Here is a 13,529-nt window from a genome sequence, read left to right on the forward strand (position 1 = left end):
CAAATTGAAGAGATCAATGTTTTTGACTGGAGCACAAAATGACCCGTGCATGAACATCAGCTTGTTCAAAGTACCAAACCAACACAATGCATGAACTCAAAACAAATTACATACCTGCAAATAAGCGCGACTTCTGCTGTTGCCTTTGCGAGACCAATTTGCGTCATCACAAATTTACACGATGAATCAGGCGTGTTTGTAAATGCGGAGGCTTTGCCGAACCCCTGAGACCGATTCACCGAACCCAGGTTAGAAAAAGTAGGGTTTTTTTAATGCAATATGAAGATTACAATTCGGATTCTTCAACTTAAAACTGACTGAGACACAGACGGTAAAAACACGGCTTCCTTTCCGGAAGCGCACGCGTATCCAAATGATTGCTCTGGGCGTGCATGCTTCTGATTGGATCGATTACCTGTGACAAGTTCGGAGAGGGCTGCTTTCACCAAAGGCCATTTGGCAACAATACAAACGCTACTTTTTGCTTCCAATTTTACCGCGTCACATAAGCAGATTCACGGGTGACTTTCAAGCCTCCCCCCCAAAAAGATAGTTCATTTATTTTTTTATTGGTGATGTGGAAAATCAGGAAAAATAAAGGAAATAAATGACACCATGAGGAAAGAAGAAAACAACACAACTAAGTGCTCCATGTTGGATTCGGGTTACATTCAGTGTGTCACAAATAGATTGTCAATTAAAATAGCGTCCTGCTTCAAATCTAAAAATGCACACAAAATATCCACGGCTGTACAAAAAAATTACAGGATAGAAACATGCCATTCGAGAAGGTCTGGTTTTTGGTCCGCACGAGTGTATGAAAGATGTGTTGATTTCTGCTCGTATCGAATATTTCCTTTCATATGGACACAGCGTGTATAAATAGTTCTCTTTGAGTTTTCGGACGTCGTAAAATATAGCCTTATAAAAAGAACCCACTTAGGAATTGATATCTCTCTTTTGCCCTTTTCCACGCGTACTCAGTTTGTGGAATACAATTGCGGCACGCACCCAAGATGGCGACGGCTCGTTGGCAACCACACAAAGACAGACATTTGTACGTATGTGTGCAGCCTGGTCTCACAGGTGTCCGTGCTGGGCCTCGTACTTGGCCAGGATATTCTTGGTGCGGCCCAGCTCTTTGCGGAGCTCGCTCACTTCCTGCCTGAGCGCCAGGTTCTCCTTCTCCAGGAAGGCAGCCCGGATGGCGATCTGGTTCTCCTTGAGGCGCCGGGCGTCGCGCGAGCGCTTGGCCGCCATGTTGTTCTTTCTGCGCCGGGCCCAGTATTTGTGGTCCTGCTCGGGGGCAACAAGAAACGCAACTTCAGTTCCCTCAACAGCGGCGGAGCGACAGCTCGGGCCAATGAGTACCAGATCCAACTTACCTTCAGATCTTCGGGGATGAAGACCTTGCGAGCCTTCTTCATCATGGGCTGGGGTTTCAGCTCCTCGGCCGAGAACTTGCGTTTGCGCGGGTCGAACATTTCCTGGCCTGGGACGCTGGACAGCGCCAGGTCCGCCGGGTCTGGATCGTAGCCCACCGAAACCTGGATGGAGTCCGGGTCGATGGGGCTCGGGGTGTTTCTGAAGTTGGAGAGCCCTGGAGGACAACAAGCGAGACGACGTTCTAGTCTTTTGCGTCTACTTTGGCCATCTTCCCAATTTCCCACCACAGGACCAACCGACAATAAAGCAGACTTTGACTTTGACCTCCCGTCGACTTTTCCTTGTGAAGGCAATGCAGTGACAGGCTGCGGCCAGCGGGTGGCAACAGAGGAAAGGTCTTTCCACACCTACCTTTAAATGTACCGAGACCGAGCGATTTAAACCTGTTTCAACAACGGTGCATGGCACCTCCAAGCCACTGGGTGGTGCCCTAGTTTTCTTTGGTGTGAGGAGATACAAAACAAGCAAGAATAACTGAACAACTTGACGCACCTGGCCTGTTTCGGAGCAGACAAGCCGGCGAAACATTGCGAATGGAGGTGGAGGCGTGGCCGCTGAGGTCCAACACGGAGGGCGGCGGCAGCAGGGGTGGCGCCGGAGGGACGTGGTGCTGGGCGGGGATGCCATTCTCCGACAGGAACTCCTCCAGGTCCATGTACTCCAGCTGGAAGTTGTTGCCGTCGTAGGGCAGCGTCTTGTCCCATAGGGTCGGCCCCAGGAAGGCCGACTGCGGGGTGCTGCAGTCCTCGTCCAGCTTCTTCTCCTTGTCAGGACCTTTGGCCGACGTCGCGGCTGCCAAAAATAAGAAAGAATGAATTTGGGCAAAATGAACTGACAGTAAGTGCACATTTCCAGAAGAGTTTCACTAAGTCCTAGCCAAGTTACCAGGCGGGATAGTTACATTCAGGAATGTTAGCAAAATTAGAGCAGAATTAGAATTACAATTTGGACCGAAACGTCCTGTTGCCATTTTTCCTAACGCTAAATGGACCAAAGTGCTCAAACTTAATTAGTAGGGGTGTAACGATTCATCGATACACATCGATTAATCGATATAAGGCTCTACGATTTATTGGCATCGATGCTAAACGTAAACATCGATTTATATCGCCGTGTTTGACCTCGGACATTAGACGCGACTTTATTTTGAAATCCAGTTCATTGTTGCTTGCTTCCTCTTTCCGGGAGCAGTGAGCGGCGTGTTGTGTTGTGAGCAGAGCAGGCACGTGAAAGCGGAGTCGACAACTAGTACGCGGCTCCTGGGCTGGTGCTATGGCTAGTAGGGGTGTAAATCGCGGGTTTTGTCACGATACGATATCATATCGATACAAAGAACTACGATACGATATTTGCCGATATCTTAAAGCCTGCTGCGATTCATTCACGATATAGTGCTCTACGATCGATTTTTTTTTTTTAAATAAAAAATATAGAACAATATCTTGATTTATAACAATTCATACGCAAAATCAACAAGGTACTGCAAACTCTTTATTTAGTATTGTAGTATACAAAGTGCTTACTTTAACACTGAATTTTGATGTCGTGTTTTTTCTTTAAATGTGCGGCGAGGTTTGTGCTCCCTGAATATTTGATCACCGCATGGCAGGATTTACAAACTGCACGTGTCTTGTCGGTTGAGCCATCTTTTCTTTGGAATCCAAAGTGCTTCCAAACGAATGACTTGAAGCCTAAAGGGGAGCCAATTTCCTCGTCTTTTTGGACACTAGCCATAGCACCAGCCCAGAAGCAGCGTACTAGTTGTCGACTCCCCTTTCACGTGCCTGCTCTGCTCACAACACAACGCCGCCGCGCGCACTGCACCCGGAAAGAGGAAGCGAGCAACAATGAACTGGATTTCAAAATAAAGTCGCGTCTAATGTCCGAAGTCAAACACGCCGATATAAATCGATGTTTACGTTTAGCATGGATGCCAATAAATCGTAGAGCATTATATCGATTACTCGATGTGTATCGATGAATCGTTACACCCCTAATGGCTAGTGTCCAAAAAGACGAGGAAATTGGCTCCCCTTTAGGCTTCAAGTCATTCGTTTGGAAGCACTTTGGATTCCAAAGAAAAGATGACTCAACGGACAAGACACGTGCAGTTTGTAAATCCTGCCATGCGGTGATCAAATATTCAGGGAGCACAAATCTCGCCGCACATTTAAAGAAAAAACACGACATCAAAGTTCAGTGTTAAAATAAGCACTTTGTATACTACAATACTCTTGTAATTTCCTAAACAAAGAGTTTGCAGTACCTTATTGATTTTGCGTATGAATTGTTCTAAATCAGGAGATTGTTCTATATTTTTTATTTAAAAAAATATATATATGTATCGATCGTAGAGCACTACAGCAGGGTTTAAGATATCGGCAAATATCGTATCGCGGGTCTTTGTATCGATATGATATCGTATCGTGGAAAAACACGCGACTTACACCCCTATTAATCAGTCATAGGTTATGAAAACCTTTGACGAAGAAGCCCCCATGCATCTTCTCTCATCCAGTTACACGTCCATGATGACATTAGGTTGTGTAACACACCAAGTAAGTCATTTTGGAGGAGTTGAAAGCAATCTTCTGAATTTAGTGTGCCAATCATATGACATCAAATGCCATTATTGCAACTCATCCCAATTGGACTCAATCGAGATGCACTTCCATATAAACACGATCTCAGTCAAGTTTGGCGACGGCGAACGTTGCTTCATAGCCAGCGACGCGCGCTCAAACGTGACTTTTACGTTTCCAAATGATGTCCCTTTGTCTTTATATTTCATGACACTCGTTTGCCGCCATGCACGCAGGCATTGATGCAAATGATGTTGCGATGAGCCAAGTGTGTTGTCTTACCGTCATCGTGCCTGGCGGGGAGCTTGACTGGGTTGTCCAGCAGCGACTTGAGGACTTCGTGCGCGGCGACGGCAGCGGCCGCGGCTGCGGCGGCGGGCAAAAAAGTTGCATTCGGGGCGCTGGCGTGCACCCGGGACATCTTGTCCATCCCGAAGCGCCGTCAGGAGAGAAAGAGGAGCGCGAGCGAAGCCTTGAGCGCAGAAAGGAACGAGCGTGGTCAGACGGGTGCGCACTTCCGGCTCGAGACGGCCAAGCCACAGCGCGGTTTGCTCGACCAATGATAAATGCGCACGACGCCGGCGACCAAACAGTTTTGGAATTGGTCACACAGCTGGTTCGAGCGACAAAAAGACATTGGTCGCACGTCCGCGGAGGGCTGCTGACGTCATGGCCAAAGACACGCCCCCTGTCGCTCACCTCTATCAATAAGCGCGCACACGCGCACCAACAAAACAAAAAGTTGTTTTTCTTTCAGTTTAAACAGGACAACGACGGTCAACAACAAAAGACTTTATTGACAAAAAACGAATCATAAAAAAAAGCTTCATTCGATCCATAGAACTGAAATAACATATTTTATCACGGTTATTCTCTCTTGCTTCAGTGTAATTTCCATTGTTTGTTCATGTAATTGAAATTATAGTTAAATTGATTTATTTTTCGAATTTTAGGGGAGGGGCGTCTATATTGGACTTACAAGAACGGGAGAAGTAAAAATGCTTTTATTCGAATTGAGAGCTTCCTTAATTTTTGGCATGTCAAGTACACTTGTGGCGACCTTTGACTTGGAAAGAACAATCTTCAAAGATCACAATCGCTCTTCTTCATGACGTTGATGTTTGTCTTTGCCATCACCACGCACACACGCGCGCCCACAGAGAATGCTGCATGGGTCACATGAGTGGGCCGGCTCGACCTACTTTTAACCAATCAGAGAATAGAGATAACCTGCACGCGCACGCGCAAGTACGCACACACGGACGCGTGCAAGCCGTCACGCCCCCCCCCCCAGCCTTGTCACATTGAACCTCATGTTTTCCACACGCTGAGCAAAACAAATGAAAGCAAGGGAGCATGGGAGTACAAGAAGAGAGACTCGAGGAAAACAAAGTTTCCAAATTAAAAAATATTGGCTCAACTTGCTCACTTTTATTTATGCCACAATGGGGAAACTTTGATGACACAATTACAATAAAAGTCACAGAAATGGACAAACAAACACAAAGAAAGACATTTGTCAAAGACTCACGCACATTGAGTTTCCACGGCAACAGGCAGCTCCACCTACATTTTGGCGTCCTGCTAGCCTTTTGCAGCCTCCGAGGTTGTCCTTTTCATCGTCATGGCGATGGCCATCGGCGCCCTCAAGGAAGTAGTCTGCATCAAAAGGCGAGACGGCGACAAAGAATGCTCTGGTAACAAACGATGACAATGACACAAAACTCCAACTTTGTCCAGCTATAAATAGTTCACATAGCAAACACGCACAGGGTACATATTTGAAGTACTTAATGCCCAGCTCAGGTACGCCTCCTCCCAAGCATGAGTCAACTAAACGCTGGCCTGGAGGTACTATCAGCAATCCTAGATTCTATTGAAAAAGGTGTGCCACAAGGATCCTAACTGGATACCTTGACACACTTTCCAAAAAAGGAAAACAAAGCAGTGTCACACACGTTCGCCTACTATAAATGCAACAAAAAGTTTGGCTTTCAGACAAATGCCAGTGATTGTTTGAAAAAACAAACAAGATGGCTGACGGTATCACATATGAATCCAATTCGCAAGCTCTTTGCGTTATGTTTTGCTTTTGACAATCTCGCCGGTGGCCTACAAACGGCCGAGAACAGGTGAGGACAAAAGCAAAGGGGGGGAGCTGCTGTTATGAAACAAGAGAGATGCTGACCCCCCCCCCCCCCACACACACACACACACACTCAACAAAACACAACACGTACACACGCCGACTGACCCGAAGCGGGCTTACGCAAGATTCAAGTCAGAGTGAAATCGATCGCCCGGCAAAGCACAAAGCGCCAGCGGGACGCTGAAAAATGGAGGCCGAGCACAATGGGACAAAGGAGGAAGGATCGATGCGGGAACCGCCCGCTCGATGCATTTGCGGTCATTCTTGCTAAGATATGCCCCAGAAAATGAAAAGCAGTTGCTCATGCTTGCGGACGCCAAAAGACGCTTAGCCGCGTTACCCACAACCTGTCGGCCGGCCCTCGAGCAAAGACGGCAACCCCCCTGCCGGGCATTTGAAAACCAGGCTCCGCGGCAGGCGGGCGGTCGTTAGCGCCGGGCGAGCCCACCCGCCAGCACTCAATTGGGTCAAAGAGGGCTGGAAGAGGATGAAGAGGTCCTTTGGCTACACTGCGAGTCTTGAGCTCGGCAATCTCAGCCTCCGGCCTCCTCGTGCTCCATCCCGTGGACTCCTCGGCCAGCTCCATCCGTAGCGCTCGGCCGGGTCTCTTCTGCCGCTCCCGCCGGTTCCTAAATGGGAGGACACGTTGCAAACAAAGTGAGCGCCCACTGCGTCTCTTAAATAGAAAAATAATTCATTTGCTTGAATTTAGAGTTTATCTTGCCATTATTTCATGACTGATAAGCTCATGAAATGATGAATATGTGCAATGTACGCGTAAACCTGCTCATATTTTCCTCCTTCACACACACAAGAAAGATGACACTCGGGAAGGAGGTCACAGGAACTGTAATGACATAAGACACACACACCTGACACACTTTGAGCAGGAAAACACTGCCAACGACGTGTTAGACGACAACGACCCAAAAACAAACACACACACGCCACAAACACAAGTGCTGTAAAGCAGCTGTGTGCACATCAAGTCCACACGCGTGTGCGCGTTGGGGCTGTTTACCAATATTGGGCTCGCGTCCTGAATATGGCAGGCGAGTGGCCAAGTTGGCAGTCAATCACATGGTTTGCTACTTCAACAAGCTTCTCCCTGTCAACCTGCACGGATGATGCCTGATCCAAAATCTGGGCCTCTTTTGGCAAGGTAGCGTGTGTGTGTGCGTGTGCACGCTACAGGTTGAGTAACCAACAGCAGGAGCTGTCTTGCTTCCAGCTGTGGCCTGTAAGGGGGGAAGGGCAGAAGGGCACTTTTGGCCAGGCGTGTGCACAACCACAAACAACGTGAAAAAAAAGGAGCAGCAAGTGTGCGGCGGATTTTGAGCGGACGAGGCGGCGTTGACGTGGCAACGGTGAGGTGAGCGCGTCTCAGATTGTCGTCACTATGGCAACGCGCACTTGCGGCCGCTCGCCTCACCGCTGGCATCACGCTCACTTTTTGACATCCTTTCCTTCCACCTGCTCTTCATTCTTTTGCGCTTTCATCCTTTCTTCCTCGAAAGCAATCATTGAAGAAAGAAAAAAAAAACGTTTTTTTGTTTTGACCCAAGCGGGCGGGCGTTGTGCCAATTGATTGGTTTACACAACGTGAGGCTTCAACAAACAAAAAACAAAGCAACAAAAACAGAACAGGAAGAATTTCCCTCCCACGCCCGCCCACCAGGACCACTTTGACTGCTTTAAAGGGAAAGAAGAAGGGAAGAAAAAAAAGTGGAGGTCCGCCCGCCTTACCTGATGAGCTATTTTAAAGCGCACGGACCCACACGCGCGCTGTCCCACGCACTGCAAGTCAAGTACAGGCAGCCGAATATTTATGGCACCAGGCAGTGGCATATATATATATATATATATATATATATATATATATATATTTTTTTTTTTTGCATTGATTGCGCTGTTCCTGTCGAAAAGGGCTCCTACGATTAAATCCTGGTTATAGCACGCCCTCTAGTGTCCTTCTTTGTTATGACACATTGAATGACATCCACTTGCGCTCCAACCTGTAAGGATGAGATTTTTTTTTGTCAGCATGACAACAACTTTAAACACTTTCCCACTTTGCATTTTCTAAGGTACGATTTTGTCACTGCGTGATGCTTTACTTCCACACTTGTCTTTTTACAATAAAGGCGTGAGGGGGGGGGGGGGGGGTTCCGGGTGTTGAAAGAAAGTGTTTTTTGAGTTCAGGGTGTTGAAATAAAGTGTTTTGTGAGTGCGTAATGCAAAAAGCAGAAGTGGCACGCTTCCTGCTTTAGGAAATCACAAAGACTTTGCCAGATGTCTCGATCGGACGGGGAAGCGAGAAGCACGCCGGCGCCCGGCACGCCGGCGCCCGGCACGCCGGCGCCCGGAGGCGTATGCCCGCCGGTGGGCATCCAGCTGGAGGGCATCATCCTGCCCCCGGTGCTGACGCTGGACGTGGTGCTGGGCCTGCTGGGCAATGCGGTGGCGCTGTGGGTCTTCTGCTTCCGGCTCAAGCGCTGGAACGCCAACACGGTGTTCCTGGTCAACCTGGTGGCGGCCGACTTCTTGGCCCTGGTCAGCCTGCCGCTGCGCATCCACGCCCTGCTGGCTGGCCGCTGGGTGTTTGGCGACGTCGCCTGCCGCCTCAACCTCTTCCTTATGTTCTCCAACCGCACCGCCAGCATCGCGCTCATGACCGTCATCGCCTTCTACCGATACGCCAAGGTCAGAGGTTACGCCCGCCTGCCCAGCCGTGCCCGTTTTCTCTGATGATGTCGTGTCCGTCGCCAGGTGGTCCACCCTCTGGGCCGCTTGACTCGCTTGAACAAGCGGCAGGCGGGCGTCTTGGCGCTGCTGGTGTGGCTGCTGGTGAGCGCTCCTCGCCTGCCCATGCTGGCCTACGACCACATCAAGCGCGGCCGCGGCGCCCCCCAGTGCTTCTTCTTCACGTCCTACCAGGAGGCCTCTCGCGGTAGCCCCGCCGAACGGCTCGTATAGCAATTCACATTAGGAGCGCATGCCGTACAGGCGACTAAAGGCCAAAAACCGCGTGTGGGCAGGCATCGTGATCCTGGTGGCGATGCACCGCGCGCTGACCGTGCTGGAGTTCGTGGTGGCGCTGGCTCTGCTCCTCTTCTGCTGGGTGCGGATTCGTCGCTCACTCATGAGCCACCGGCAGATGGGAGACGGCGGCAAAGTGCGCAAGGCGCTGCGCGTGTGCGCCGCCATCGTGGCCATCTTCCTGCTCTGCTTCCTGCCCACCAGCGTCACCACGCTGGGCCTGTGGCTGAGCCGCTCGCTGCGGCCGCACGACTGCGCTGCCTTCTACGCGCTCACCCAACTCACCATCGTCTCGCTGGGCCTCAACTTCCTCAACTCGGCCCTGGACCCCATCCTCTACGTCTTCTCCAGCTCAGTCTTCAGGAAGGCGCTCCTGGCTGCCGTGCCCCCGCGACTGCGCCGCTGTCGGGCGTGGGACGCCGACTCGTCCGAGAGCGGCGGCGCGTCTCGCTCCACCGGCCAGGTGGAGCTCGGGACCGTGAGGCCGACGCCTGCCGCTGAAGCTTTGTGAGATGCCACGCGAGCTCGTTTTTCTCCTCGACAAATCGTTCAAAGCACGACAATGCAATCATGCATTTCCTAATTATTCTGAAACATCAGTTTAAGTTATTTGAGGTAATGTTTTGTTTCAGAAGTGTGCAGCTTTCACTTTCAAAAAAGGTCGCTGACTGAAATCAAACATTCTGAGCATAGCACCACCAAGCGGACAAATTGTGCAACTACATCAACACGTCAACTCGTCTGTCTGCACGTTTGCTTGTCGAGGAGCAGCGAAAATAAATTCAACAGCAAGCGTGTCAATCAAAATGAAATAAAATTACTTACAGCATGCTGCGTTCACGTCCCGAGTGGCTCTGCATGTTGGTGTTGCTTCAAATATTGTTTTGTTTTGATTACATTAACAGCATAATTAAAACCCAATTACGAATCATAAGTGCTATAGAAAATTGATAAAGAGATCAAAAAATAAAATATGACAATGTCTCATCACGAGCAAGCCCGTAAGGTGTTTGCGGCTGCTTTGCATCAAGACAAAGGCAAATTGTGGAGACGTCACTTTTTAAGTGGACCTACTTCAGATGCCGCCAATATAAAACATCACCGTGACAACCTGATGGTGGGAGGAGAAAAAAAAAAAAAGGCCACTGTGGGCATTTAATTTCATGCTTCTTATCAGACAACTTGAGCATGGTGGTAACTAAAACATCTTCAACATAACCATGGCCATTCCAGCGCTGTCAACCACTCGATTAGACATTTAAGACCCAGTGCTGTTCAGAGTTCTAGTTCTGGAACAGATGGGTTGATTTTTCTTTGTAACAGCCAAGTATTGGCATGCTCACCCTGAAAGGCCAAATCAGGGCCAGCACTGCTGATAGCACAAGTGGGCCACTTGAACTCCTTCACGCAAGCTCTCCAGTAATCAGCGGCGCTATTAGCGGCCAGCACCAATTCACGGCTCATCTGGATAGAGGACCCTCAGCATACACGCGAGACAGAGACACCATCAGGCGCTGCATGTTTGTCTGCCAAAGAGCTTAAACAAAATGTCCCCGCCACCAGCAACAGTCAGTGAATGAGTCGCTGCTTCGTCCATAACCTCACATTGTACAGGTTTAATTTTAGAAAAAAAAAAAAATCAGTCACTCAGAAAAGCGGAGAGAATTTGAAAATATTTTTGGCCCACATTTGCCTAACAAATTAAGTCACATTTTAAAGCATCAAGCTAAGTGTTGAAACCATTTGAAACTTGAGCAGAAAAACTGATTAAAATTGAGCAGTTACATTTTTGAAATTACTCAGAATTATTACAAAGCAAAGTCATTCAAGTTGAGTTGCAGCCATTTATTAAATCTTATTCAGCAACAAATAAGCAAGCTGATTCTGGAAGAAGACAAATTAAACAAATGAACATTGAAGGGTCCATGTGCATCTTTCACCTCACAAGGTCTGTCTACAGTCTCTGGGAGGGAACGTAGGGATAGGCGACCCTTTGGGTGTAATGCATTTGGGACAATTCCTGTCGCTCTTGCTCATAGCCGTTGCGGTTGCGAACAATGTAAGTCGGGACCTCCATGTCGCCAGTAGCATCATCAACTTCTTCGTTGTGCTGCTCCTCATAGTCATCGCCGGGGAACTCGTCAAACACCCAAGGGGCACCAGGGATCTCTGACAAGTGGCCCGAACCTTTGCTAGGGTGGCTTGGGTTAGAAGAGCGCGCCTGGTGGACATTCCAAGTGGAGACACCGGCAGCGGGGTCCGAACCTTCAAGTTGAGAAGCGCCATGGTGGTCAGGGTCCACACGAGGGAAAAGCCAATGGCCTGCCGAATGCCAGTTAGAATCAGGATGAGCAGAGTCAGTGGGAAGTCTTGAGGGTTTGTAGCTGGAGGCATGATCTGGGACATGAGCTGACGGCACCTCGGCAGAAGCTGGCTTTCTCCCCCACTCTGTCACCTTGCCAGCAGCAGCACCACCGGGAACGACTGAGGGCTTGAAACTGGGTGACCAGTGGGAGGCCGAACCGTATGCAGGCCAACGGCCAGCGGGACCGCTTGCAGGCTGACCCTTGCCAATGGGAGGGCCGACTTGGACTTTCGTCAAAGGTGAGGCACCCGGATTGGCTTCTAGGTGCTGGTTCGGTGTGGCGCCGCCACTTGGCTTGTAGCTGGAGGGGCCGTGAAACTTAAATGGGCTGGTTGCTGCCCATCTCGGCTGCTTCTGAGCAGTGTCAACTTGAACGCCACCAGTTGCAGGTGTCATATGGCCCGGGTGCCAGTTGCCACTTTGACTCTCCGCAAGTTGGCCCTTGCCAGGAGGAGAACCCACTTTGCTCCAACTGGGTTGAGCCTTTCTGATGGAGCCTGTGGTGGGATGAAGAGCAGGTGAGGGTTTGTACCTTGGAGCTTGCCCAACTTGACTGGATGCTGACCAACTATGAGATGCTTGCTGTCCTTCACCTAAGCCGGGACTCACTTCGGGAGCAGCTGGTGGAGTGAAGCCTTGGGCCCAAGTTGGGGGAAGATGGCCACCTTCATTCCATACTTGCTGCCCATGCACAGTGTCAACTTCAGCAGGAGAGTGTTCATAGCTAGGATGTTTTACAACAAGTGGACTGTATGCTGACCATCTTTGTTGAAAGTTTACACCTAGATGAGGTGCAGGCTGTCGTTTCCCTGTTCCAGGACTCACTCTGAGCGGAATCTTAGAAGTAGCTGGTGGATAGAAGACTTGCTTGTATATTGCCCAACTTTGGGGAAGGTTGCCACCTACATTCCATACTTTGCGCCGCTGGACAGAGTCAACGTCAGCAGGGGAGGGTTCGTAGATGGGATGTTCCTCTTCAAATGGGCTGGAGGTTGACCAATAAGGTGCGCTAGGAACCTCAGGAGAGTAAACTTGGGCCCAAGGTAGGGGAAGATGGCCACCTTCATTCCATACTTGCTGCCCATGGCCAGAGTTAACTTCAGTGGTTGAGGGTTCGTAACTGGGGTGTTCCTCAAATGGACTGTAGGCTGGCCAGCTTTGTTGCACATGGCCACCATGACTCACTTTGACACCTTTGTTAGGAAACTCAGGAACAGCTGGTGGAGAGTAGCCTTGGGCCCAAGTTGGGGGAAGATGGCCACCTTCATTCCATACTTGCTGCCCATGGCCAGAGTCAACTTCAGCAGTTGAAGGTTCATAGATTGGATTTCGTTCAAATGGACTGTACGCTGACCAACTTTGATGCACGTGGCCACCAGTAGGAGGTACCAGCTGCCTTATACCTGTGATAGGACTCAATTTGACACCTTTGGGAGGACTCTCAGGAACAGCCGGTGAAGAATAGACTTGGGCCCAAGTTGGGTGAAGCTTGCCGGGTTTATAGCTAGGATGTTGCACACCAAATCGTCTGTACTCTTGTTCTTCCCCTGTTCCAGGACTCACTTTGGTAGGAATCTCAGGAGCAGCCGATGGAGAGAAGACTTGAGTGTAGACGGCCCAACTTGGGGGAAGCTTCCCAGCTGCATTCCGTACATGCTGCCCCTTGACAGTGTCAACTTGAGCAGGCGAGGTTTCTTGGATGGGACGTTGCATGTCAAACGGGCTGGAGGCTGACACACCTTTCTTGACACCTGAAAAAAGATGGTGGCCTTTCCCAGCAGGATTCTCAGGTGCTGTTGGCAAGTCATAGTTAGAAGGGTGCTCATAGATTGGATTGAACAATGGCCAAGTTGGAGGCAGACTTTTGCTTGGAGTCAACGAGAGTTTCCCCTTGACCGTGTCGACTTGGACTAAACCGGTTGCAGGTTGGTAGCCGGAAGGTTGCACA

At 49.7% G+C, this 13,529-nt stretch overlaps 2 protein-coding genes across 3 annotated transcripts; one reads left to right on the plus strand and one right to left on the minus strand.

Annotated features, from left to right (window-relative positions):
• Positions 1 to 548: 548 nt before the first annotated feature.
• Positions 549 to 4,689, minus strand: LOC133143118 (hepatic leukemia factor-like). 2 transcript variants are annotated; one of them, XM_061264889.1, is made up of 4 exons: positions 4,311 to 4,689; positions 1,939 to 2,238; positions 1,386 to 1,600; positions 549 to 1,299 (listed from the first exon to the last, which is right to left on the minus strand). In XM_061264889.1, exons 1-4 carry the CDS (start codon positions 4,456 to 4,458, stop codon positions 1,081 to 1,083), a joined length of 882 nt encoding a protein of 293 aa, XP_061120873.1. In that variant the 5' UTR covers positions 4,459 to 4,689; the 3' UTR covers positions 549 to 1,080. The 2 variants fall into 2 exon arrangements, with proteins under 2 accessions (XP_061120873.1, XP_061120875.1); XM_061264891.1 differs by having other exon boundaries at positions 549 to 1,296; positions 4,311 to 4,682.
• Positions 4,690 to 8,439: 3,750 nt separating this feature from the next.
• Positions 8,440 to 10,093, plus strand: LOC133143119 (hydroxycarboxylic acid receptor 2-like). The gene is made up of 3 exons (XM_061264892.1): positions 8,440 to 8,880; positions 8,947 to 9,127; positions 9,216 to 10,093. Exons 1-3 carry the CDS (start codon positions 8,470 to 8,472, stop codon positions 9,725 to 9,727), a joined length of 1,104 nt encoding a protein of 367 aa, XP_061120876.1. The 5' UTR covers positions 8,440 to 8,469; the 3' UTR covers positions 9,728 to 10,093.
• Positions 10,094 to 13,529: the final 3,436 nt, after the last annotated feature.

The sequence above is a fragment of the Syngnathus typhle genome, linkage group LG18 (assembly GCF_033458585.1).
Source record: "Syngnathus typhle isolate RoL2023-S1 ecotype Sweden linkage group LG18, RoL_Styp_1.0, whole genome shotgun sequence".
Taxonomy (NCBI): Eukaryota; Metazoa; Chordata; class Actinopteri; order Syngnathiformes; family Syngnathidae; genus Syngnathus; species Syngnathus typhle.

What these genes read in the sequence shown, in the direction of transcription:
- LOC133143118 (XM_061264889.1), bottom strand. Translation starts at nt 4,458, where the DNA reads ATGGACAAGATGTCCCGGGTGCACGCCAGCGCCCCGAATGCAACTTTT. An exon ending in CCCCGCCAGGCACGATGACG is followed by an intron (nt 2,239 to 4,310) that starts GTAAGACAACAC and finishes TATTTTTGGCAG; the next exon opens with CCGCGACGTCGGCCAAAGGT. An exon ending in TCTGCTCCGAAACAGGCCAG is followed by an intron (nt 1,601 to 1,938) that starts GTGCGTCAAGTT and finishes GTTGTCCTCCAG; the next exon opens with GGCTCTCCAACTTCAGAAAC.
- LOC133143119 (XM_061264892.1), top strand. Translation starts at nt 8,470, where the DNA reads ATGTCTCGATCGGACGGGGAAGCGAGAAGCACGCCGGCGCCCGGCACG. An exon ending in CCTTCTACCGATACGCCAAG is followed by an intron (nt 8,881 to 8,946) that starts GTCAGAGGTTAC and finishes GTCCGTCGCCAG; the next exon opens with GTGGTCCACCCTCTGGGCCG. An exon ending in CTACCAGGAGGCCTCTCGCG is followed by an intron (nt 9,128 to 9,215) that starts GTAGCCCCGCCG and finishes GCGTGTGGGCAG; the next exon opens with GCATCGTGATCCTGGTGGCG.